This window comes from Bufo bufo, chromosome 8 (assembly GCF_905171765.1).
Source record: "Bufo bufo chromosome 8, aBufBuf1.1, whole genome shotgun sequence".
NCBI classification, from domain to species: Eukaryota; Metazoa; Chordata; class Amphibia; order Anura; family Bufonidae; genus Bufo; species Bufo bufo.
Genome location: NC_053396.1, coordinates 33,280,951 through 33,291,895, shown reverse-complemented (window position 1 = coordinate 33,291,895; position 10,945 = coordinate 33,280,951). Strand labels below are relative to the sequence as shown.

Genomic DNA, 10,945 nt, shown 5'->3' with positions numbered 1-10,945 from the left:
CAGAACGAAATTGCGGACGTGTGAATGGAGCCTACAAATGTGGATAATTCGACTAAAATGATAACATAGAAAAATCCTGTTACGTCCAGGAACTAAATGTACCTGGGGCAATAGTTGAGGGTGGAGTGATAGTGTCTTTGCCTTTAGACACTCACTTATTTAACCCACGTGGTGCTGGAGTTGTGTATGCGGCTCATCTAGTTACCCCTCTAGCTCCCAGACACACTGCTTCTTCCCTTAGTGGTACATTGTCCTAGGATCAGGTTTGAGTGTTTGACGTCACACTCTCATCATATACCAATGGGATCCTGGACGGAATAGGATTTTTCTATGTTGTCATTTTAGTCTAATTATCCACATTTTAAGGACTAATAATAAAAGTTATATTTTAGTGACAGCCAGTTCCAATAGTTAATTGTTATCCCATAACTAATGCAAAAAATGAAAATCAGACATCTCATAGTACATGACAATCTCTTTCTAACAAAGCTAGAACCAGCCCTGTACCTCACATGGATCCAGAGATCTTCTCATTCACTGCTCTGCTAGATTTATATCAGACTGACAGCTCAGGGGGAGTGTCTTTTCTGCTGCACCTCAGGGGGCGTGTCCATGCTCTCCCTATCACAGCTCAGGAGGCAGTTGAAGGATGAAACTGAGCATGTGCGGCCTTCTCAGTGAGCAGGACAAAGAAATAAGAAAAGAAACAAACAGCAGGTGGCGCTATACAGATACAATTTATTGAATAACTCAGACGCCATGCAAAATTTTTAATTAAATGCAATTACAAAACTATTCAGATTAAGGTGCTGGTTTGAAAACTGTTGAATATTTTTCGTGGGACACTAGACGTTAAAAATGGATAGATGGACAAAAAATGGATGCACACAATGATGCAAAATGGTGATAAAAAAGTGACAGTTTATCAATTTTTACCCAATTTGTTTTCACTATTGTATTAATGTACCCTAAGGGCTGATTCACATGACTGCGATTGGCCCAGGAAACGCAGTCTATGCATCGGCCACATCTTCCAGGCCAATTACTGCACCCCTGAACCAGAACTGACTGTATCATAACAATTTATGACAGTCTTTATCTGATCGCAGAGCTATTGTAGTGTACTCACATCATCCTAAATACACTGCAATAATCCCACAATCAGATAGAGACTGACTGTATCCTAAATCAATGTGATAGTTCAGGTGCTGCGGTCGGCCCAAGAGATGTGGGCGACCACAGTCATGAGTATATATGTGCTGAGCTTAGTTCTGGAGTTGTATTTATATTATTAGACTGTTCTGGTACTGTATTTATAATATTAGTGTGGTTTTAGTGCTGTATATATGTACCGTATTTGGTTCTGGTGCTGTATTTATGTAATGACCTTCGTTCTGGGCCTGGCGCTGTATTTATGTACTGGGCTTGGTTCTGGTGCTGCATATATGTACAGTGCTTGATTCTGGTGCTGTATATATGTAATGAGTTTGTTTCTGGATTTATGTACCGTTCTTGCTTTATCTCTGGGTACAAACCTGAGGCAGCCTTTATCAGTAGAAATTATCCATTCACAATGGACTAAATACAGTATATCCTTCATGGCTTCCATTATTAGAGAAGGTTAATGTAATTAGGCCTTATAAGCGTCCTTTTACATGGACCACTCGCCAGGAAAGAAAAACGCTGTTCCTGATCATAGCCCTCTGCAACAGTGCGGCTACACGGGGATCTTGGTTGCGACACCCATCACTGCGTAGCAGCGCAGCCATTGTACCGAATTTGGCCACAGCATGACTCACAAGTTGCCAGAACTGTGACTCCAGAGTCACAAAAAATCCAACACTGCTGTTTTTTTTTTCAATTGTGGGGTCGTTGGTAGTGATGAGCGGCCTAGGCAATATTCGAATTTGCGATATTTAGTGAATTTTTGGCCGAATATTCGCCATAAATTTGCAAATTGGAGAATTCGGGATCTCCAGTCATTGTTTACTTGATTGTGAAAATCGGCAATGTAATATATTCGCAATTGAAATATTCAACACTATTCGGGAATACGAATATATAGCACTATAGTCTAAATATTCGGGAATTCTCAAAGTGGCGATATTCGCGATTCGAATATTCGCGCTCAGCAGTTGTCGTTGGTTGCCGTCTAGTCCCAGCCTAAATGTGCAACAGATATCATGTAAAATAACTAGTATGTGAATATAACTAGCAATCAGCATGTACTAGCAATATAAATAACCAGAAAGGCGCAATGTGCTATGAAATATAAGAAATTTAACCATAAATGTCCTCTCCTATCAGGACTGCACCAACCCCACCAGTACGGTGAAGCTTTCATCTGAGTTGGGCCTGTATGTTTTCAAAATGCCAGGGCTCAATTTCTGTCCAAGTGTTGCCCTGATCATAATACACAGTCATGAGAAGTCCTCCATTGCGGCTCCCCACAGTGTATACACAACGTAAAGAGAGAGGGGAAGATTTCTGGAAAAGCAAACCTCCGTCCATAGCAACCAATCATAACTTTCATTTCATATTCTGTTCTTGAAAAATGAAAGCTATGGGCAACAGTTTTTTTTTTACAAACCTGATACACAGTTATGTCACAGTGACATCATAATCCCTATAGTAATAAAGCAAAGAACCACAGAAGAAAATGTTATATCAATTCAAATTTATTGATTTAAAAATCTCTAACACTTGCTAGACATGCTCTTCAAAATACACTGGTCACATTTCCAAAAAGGTAGTGGAGTTACAGATACATAAAGCTGCAGCAGGATTTGTGCTGTACTAAAAGTGAAATAAAAATAAAATTAAAAATTGCAGAGTAAGGGGGTAGTTTCTCAACAGGGTCTACTTTCAGTAGGTATAATCCTGAGATGATGCATTCCTCCTTTACATTATTTACACAAATACACAGAATTATCACATATATTCATTCGGAAAAGGCAACTGCCAAAAATACAGGAAAGCTATACTTTAGGGAAAATGCCCTTCCTTCCTGTTATTTGTGGGAAAAAAATAGCTTCTAGAGCCTCACAGTAAATCCATGCCATTGTGACCTAAGTACTATATGCACAGAGCAGATAAGACAACACTTCAGATAAAGTGAGATCACTCTTGGGAAGATTTAGGGGAATTCCTTTGATAAATCCCCTGTAGCTTCATAAGCGCTGCAACTCTTATAGCAATTCAAAAAGGAGGTAGTTAAGTGTGGTCTTCTCCAACACTGCAGGTATTTATGTATGAGGTAGTTAGTGAAATGTTGAACTTTGGTTTTATTTGGATCGATGGATGGATTTTAGTTTTATTTGGTTTTATCTATATCGATTTTCTGCTTTAATGCATAAGAATTATAAAATCATCAACGTTTTTGAGTGAGGTGTGGCCTGAGATATAAGACGGTAATGACACCAACCAAGTGTACATACAGTTGGAATAGGATTCTAATATGGTGCAACTAGTCAAAATCTCCTCTAAACATACACACACAAAAAAGCAGAAAATTAAAAACTATTACATTTTCTAAATTCCAGTGGTAAAATTGACAGGATGCTGATTACTCTAAATTTACAACACACTGGTTGAAATGATACCATTTTGGTAACAAAAGCTCCACTATAGGAGAACACCAGTGCCCAAATAATAGAGTGAAATGTTAAAAACCCATTCCCTGTACACATTTTATACACCGTATCCATAGTTGTGTAAGGTCTTCGTTAAGGTGACTGTTCACAATGACAGAACAGGCACCTATAGTTTGTGAGATGTCTCTGTTCTCCAACACTTTGATACTACCTTAGAAGAAATGCTAAGGATAGGTTCACATCTGCGGCAGAGGACCAGACTACCGGAGTTTGATGTATCTGCACAACCAGATTCCCGTTGACTGTAATGAGGTCCGACAGGAATCTGGCTGCTTTCTGGCAAAATGCTTACTTTCGGCTAGACAAATACCGCTGTATGCAGTCGTATTTGTGAGACCGAAAGCCAGCATTTATGTCAGAAAGCTGCTGGATCCTATTATAGTCAACGGGAATCTGGCAGTGTGGTGGTGGTGGTATCTGGCTATGCTGTATACAGTAAACTCCAGATGTGAACCTTCCCTCAAGTACTGTATAATAACAAAGAGCTTCTCCGACAGGTTGGAGGCTTAGTAACAACGTCTATGTCTTCCGAAGAATTCAAAAACTCTGCCAAAGAATATGGTGGCCATCTGAACTAGATGACGTCCATAATGCATGTTTTGCCATGCAAAACAGTGGACACTATAAAACTGCATCTGGTGTTAAATTCAGCGAAGCTCTTTCTTGGTGAATATTAGTCAAAACTGACATTTATTTTGGAGAACACAGGGACTTTAGAAAGACATTTTATGTCTGTTGCATTCCCTAAGACTAGTCAATTACTCATTGGGTTCGTACATAAACCCAACAGAAAGTCTTCTGGTCACTTAGTTTCCCTGTTTACATAGACCTGGCCTAAAATACACAGAATCTGTTATTCCTGCAGCGCTGAAGAGACAATTACAACCCAATGTTATCCACCAGCAGAAACTTACATTTTTAATACAGGGTTGAAAAAATACTGAATTCGTTGAACACCAAGGCCCCTTAAGGCATGTGACCCTTGGCCAGTTTTTCTTTATAAACTCTGTTTTCTGTAGCACAAGCACATTATTAGGCACAAGTACAATATTACACACATCTCAGGCATGATGTTTTGTGTTACACGATCTTTGATAATGTTAGTGACCAACTCAGCCGAAAAGCATACCCGTATTACCACTGAAAAAAAATAAAGGCTTTTCGGCTAGTACAGTCACTAAGGAAGGGAAGTATGCTTATGCTGATGGGTGCTCTGAGGATACAATTGTGCAGCAGCTGGAAACCAGCTAGGAAGTCCCCAGAATAGACGTATGATACCACAGGTAAGAGACCCAAATTGGGTAGCTCCATTTACCATCCTAATGAAGGTAATATGCCATACAATGAATTAAAATCTTCTCTAAAGGTGGACCATTGACTTAGCATGAGCCATCTCATAGACACCCCACATGGTCTTGCTATGGTCCTTTAGGCAGACAGAAACATTTACAATGTGGTGGGTCATTTCTCAGCAGTTTTGCATAGAGAAGTAGAAATGGTTATGTAAAGTCAATATTACAAGAACAATTAAATATTGTAAAGAGCAGATGATCCTGTAAAATTGTTGGACAAAGGGTTGATTCAGACCATATACCAAAGATAATGTAAATGAAAAACTGATATTCTAGTCCAGATCCAAAGAGGTCAGTCAGTGCATGTTTCTGGAGGCTAAAAGAACACCAAAATAGTTATGCACTACTTCCACAGGTACTGAACTACAGCAGGTATAGGGCCACTTTCACGCTTGCAAATTTTGGTCAGAATTTTGCATCAGTATTTATAAGCCAAAACTAAGAGTGGGTCCAAAACATGGAAAAGGACTTTCACGTTACAGATTCAACTAGTTTCAGCCCACAAACACTGACGCAAAATACAGACCAAGATATGGAATTTAGAGTATAGTCTACCACGATCCGTTTTTCTGGAGTGTGACTCCAACTTCATAGCATTTATGCTGCCCAAAAATACAATACTGCAGCCCTGCATTTTTATTCATTGTATATTTTGCGGGCCATAGGATCTTTAGAATTACTGATGGTCGATATCTCTAAGCCAATGGGATCTTAGTGTTTTATAGCTTAACCCTTCATGAATTCCAGTCATATCCCCCTTCACATATGCATAAACTAACATTGTTTCTTGTTATACAAAAAAAGGCAACTGTAAAGCAAACTTGTATAAAAAAAAACAAGGAAATCCTAAATCATGAAAATACAGCAAGCATCCTTCCCTCCAGCACAAAATTCATGTAGAATAAAAAATAAAAAAAATAAAAAAAACACAAAAGGCAAAAAAATTAAAATCAACTAAACCGTTCTACAAATGTAGGTTAGAAAGGTTGGTACATGCAGATTCATTTTATTCAGGGAATCTGGGTCGCTACGATCCTTTCCTCCAATTAAACATTGTACCATGGGCTGCAGATTGCAACCGAAATGGCTCCAAACATTGTGTAATAATAAAAGCCCTTGGAGAAGGAACCCCTCACCATGTCTGAAATTAGACGTGACCAACCATTCATGGACACCTCTCCAATGAATTCAGTGGGAATTACAAAAACATATCAGTGCTCTTGTTCAGGATATTGGTGGGGCCTGGGCCCAATCACTTTGATGTTTGTAATTCTTAAAAATTATCGAAATATGCTAAAAATTATCACAGCATTAAAACGTATTCCTTCACATGATGTAATATATAAGAAGGAAGACATTTTTCATTTATCTATACTACATCATCTCCGTCAAAGTGAAAGGTGGATGATTGGGTACATTTCTTTTAGGTCTATGTGACTACTGTAAGTAGAAATAACCATAACGCCTAAGCATGACTTTAGGAACTATGGCACTTATTTATCAAGATGCGGACTTTGGTAGGGCCTGTGTTTGCCTCCTACATGGTACACCATCTAATACAGTGTTCCTCAACTGCAGTCCTCAGGGCCCACTTCCTGGTCATGTTTTCAGGACTGCCTTTAGATTGAGCAGGTGATACAGTTACCACACGTATTCATTTTGTGGGATATTCTCAAACCATGACAGGCAGGTGGTCCCTGAGGAATAGAGTTGAAGAAACGCTGATCTAAGATACACATTGGTGAAGCCTATGGAGATATCCCTCCCAATAGCAAAATGATCTCCAAAGATAAAAACAGCAGTGGCATAAAAGGTGTTGGACATACACTAAACCTATGAGATTTTGAAAACAAAATTAAATCATCTTTATATTCTGTATACACGTAACGCTTAACCTTCCCTCATTCACATCTTGTACAGTAAATTTAGAACAAGTAGGCAAAGCTTAACCTGATTTTTGTGTTGTGAATATATTCAACGAGGCAAAGCTCAGCCCATGGGATAATATCTACATGTAAAATTGGAGGATAGCAAAAATGCTGAGAAAACAAAAAATTACTTATTACTACGTATGTGTAATGTGTAAAAATGCATGAGATCTATTTTATATAGTAAATGGCTTCTGTCATTTATTTTGCAATTAGGCCTCACCACATTAATACTCCATTTCATTTAGAAAGGTGAAATTGTTGAATTTAAAACCATTTGGTAAATTTTCTTTCACATTTTAGAACTCTGAATATTTTAATTCTTATTGGTTAATTTATTACTTCCTCACGTGTGTATTTTCTAAAGGATTTAGGCAAAAAAGTCTTACACACGAGGGCCATACACAAAGGATTACTTATTAGAGCCATGAAATTCTTGCCCAAAGCCAGACACTGTAAAGTACTCACCAGTCATAATAATCAGGCATAAACCAAATTTGTACAAATTATTCTCAGCATCTTTGGATACAATCTTTTTTTAAATTCAAACAAAACCTATCAATAATTAAAAAACAAAAAACATAAAATCGAGGTAGTTTTTCTTCGCTCAAACTATTGAAATCATTTTTCACCCACTCCCAACAAGAGAAAGAAAAGAAAGTTAAAAAGAAATACAATAAAAAAATGGCAACACTGTAACATTGGTATCCCCTCCCATAAAAAGGCTTTAAAAATTTTAGGTCTGTAAACAGCAACAAAATGCAACAACTGCATTTCTGTTTGTGCACCCGTGTTGAAGATAATACATTCAACTCTGTCAAGAAATAAATAGATAAGAAAAGAGTTAAAAAAAAAAAAAAAAAAGCAAGCTTCATTTTTTAATCTCCCATACAGGGATATGCAATTGTCTTTCTTTTCCTTCAACCAATGCAGGACAGCTCTGATTTCCAGTTGTTCTCAAACCAGTTCTTCAGTTGATTCTTGCTAACTTCCTCACTCTTTGGTAACACTTGTCTTGCAGGAGTGGAGAAACGCTTTAAAAAGCAGCGGTAATTGCTCCAAAGGTACATTCAGCAATTTTCCTGGGAAAGGTATAAAAAAAAAAAACGTAATGATTAATTTAATTTCACTCACTATATCTTAGTTGTGAAAAAAAGTAAAAAGAAAAAAAAAAGTTTGTAATAAATTACACCAGCATAGAAAAATATAAATGGGAAAGTATTATAAGTAAATCTATTTATGCAATAGTGATATGTTAACAAACCACAAAGTTATAAATGTAATTAAAGGGAAACCTGTCACACTGAACATAGGGGGAGTTTTCTGCGCTGGTCTTGATATAACCTGCACTGTCGGAGGATGCACCACATTTATGATGAGGTACACGTTTCCTCATAAATTAGGTGCATCCTCCAGCAATCTGTGAGCTCAGTGCTGCCGTAGATTTCGAACTTCATTTGCACCACTCCGCTGTTGGCCACGTCCCTTTCCTGCTCCTTGCCACGCTCCCTTTTGGAAAAGTGGCGAGGCTGGCATAAAAATAAAAAAAGGCACTTGCACCAATTTTTTTTTAAGTCACAAACACACAGATTGTGACACTTTAAAGCCACTCTTCTGGCCCAAGAGGGATGATAACTCTCCCCCATGGTGTCCGATCTGCTATAGCATAGTACAGAGCGGGGGAGCTGAGCAGATTGATATATAGTTTTCTGGGAAAAGATTCAGTAAACCTTGTAACTTTTTTTTTTTTCATTTTATTTCCTGCTCATCCTGGGCGTCCTACTCATGGACTGTGCAAAGAGATAGTTGCCAATCGCTGATAGGACTGCCCACTGGACTCCTGAACCCAGAATGAGTTAAGTAAAAGTTAAACTAAATCCCCCCCCAAAAAAAAAAAATAATTCTGCTCAGCTCCTCATCATCTACAACATGCTTCCTGCAGATAAGACTCAATATGCAACAAGACAGATTCCATTTAAAAAATATCAGAGGAGTAAAACTGAGTATGGGTAAAAAAGTGACCTTTATTGCAGACTGATAGCAAATCATTCATAAATGTCTAGTTGGAAAAATGGAGACATACCACAAAATGGTCATAAGGAAAGATGCTCCAGAACGGTTATTATGGGGAATGCAAGTTAGTAAAGAGGTGACAGGCATCCGTTCTTTGCCATCATGAAAGATTTAACTCTAGTTGCTGAATACATACCGGCAATGTAGCGAATCTCCGGCAAACACATCATGAGGTCTGGGAATCTGTTGGGTTGATGTGGATACCTGTACTCTGTGAAGTCCTGGCACACATACCAATACCGCTTATTCAGCTGCTCAAGCTGAGAAATACTGCTAAGACCTTGGATATCTGTTGAAAAACAAAAAAAAACTAAAAGTTAAATAAATTACAGTTTGATGTGCAGAAAAAAAAGACGCAAAGTTTTCAACCATAAAATGGCCACATCACTCCTGCTGCATGCGTCTATCATTATTATGCATTTTCATCTGAATAGGATTGAATAATGTATTATTAAACTTGTAACTCTTTGAACAGAATAATAATAAAAAAATAAAAAAAACATTTTTCCCTTAATGAAAGTTACCGACCAAAAATGTATAACCTCCTTAGCTGTTGCCCCATAAAGGTTTATAATTAGGGTTGATCGAATCGAAGTATCCGAAGTGAACTTTGATCCGAAAATCAGTTGAAATTAATTTTGCCGCGAAGCTAAATTTCCTCTGGCTTTGTAGTAACCAATCACTTTTCCCTGGGGTGGGGGGGGGACATCATACTCACCTCATCCATTTGCATGCGTAGAGGCCGCCCCTGTCGCCACCTTGACTGAAGATCTCGCATGCGGTGACGTATGACGTGCGGGATCTTCAATCAAGATGGCCGTGGTGGCCTTTACACGATCAAATGGATAAGGTGATTTCCCCCCCCCCCATCGGATTAACCCCTGAAAGCCCTCAATGTTCAATCTCAGATGAAGCGATCAGGATTTGGTTGGATTTGAAGCTGGAGCCCAGTGCTACATAGCAACAGTGCTTACCACTGAGCCACTGGGAAGTTTTTGTGACAGCTTTTTTTTTTTTTGAGTCAAAGAAGGAAGTGGATCTAAAAGGAAGGGCAATTTATAAAAGAAAGACTGATCCTTTTCTTCTCTTTTGTACCTACTTCTGTGTTTGGACTCAAAAAATGTCATGTGTGGTTCCAGCCTTAGGGCTCCATCACATACACATTCATTTGAAAGTGCTGAAAAAAGATGTATTTCATTACATTTATTTTGGTGGCTTTTTTTTTTGTTTTGTTAAAGTTGTAACACTTTTTTTACGTCATATAGAGTAGTCCAAGTAAAAAAAAAATAAAGCAAAAAAAAACAAAACAAAAAACAAAACACACCGTAACATTTGCATTTAATATTTGACTGTAGACTTTAATGTAACCTCTAGCCGCAATCAAACACACCATGGCTTTTCTTTTATCCAAATGCTGTGTGTGAAACCAGTCATATATTTTTATTTTATTTTTTCAATTTTATTTTTGTTTTGGAAGGGGTGGGGGGGGGGTCAGGACTAAAAAGAATCAAACTATGGACTATGTAATTTTAGTCATTTTTACATAAATTTATTTTTGAATATGGAAATAACCCAATCAAACAAACAAGATGACCCGATATAATTTAGGAGTGTATTTGTGTGGTCACTACGTTGATCTACTGGTGTCAACGTTCTCAGATAAAGCGAGAACAGCTGGTGAACTGTCACACTATCCATCCTTAAATTGGCTAAATCTTCCAGTGCTGCTGCCTGTAATACATATGTGATATGACGCGTGTTCTGGCCTTGATGGCGGCATTAAACTGTGATTAATAAATGGAAAGTTACATGCTGCCTGTACAAAACTGCCAAAAAAAACTCCTCATTTACTGCTACACTGCCACCTAGTGTCAACCCCTTATCATAAAAAATCTGCCAGTTCAACTCATCGAGCCAACCACCAAATAACTACTTACGT

At 38.1% G+C, this 10,945-nt stretch overlaps 1 protein-coding gene across 1 annotated transcript in view; it reads right to left on the bottom strand.

The window, feature by feature from the left end:
- Positions 1-7,926: 7,926 nt before the first annotated feature.
- The window catches only part of NR6A1 (nuclear receptor subfamily 6 group A member 1), a 62,398-nt gene continuing 59,379 nt past the window's right edge, over positions 7,927-10,945 (bottom strand). Inside the window, exons 8-9 of the mRNA XM_040406277.1 lie at positions 9,143-9,295; positions 7,927-8,015 (exon numbers count right to left, since the gene is read on the bottom strand). Coding sequence (XP_040262211.1) covers positions 7,927-8,015; positions 9,143-9,295 — 242 coding nt within the window. The remainder of the gene's footprint in view (positions 8,016-9,142; positions 9,296-10,945) is intronic.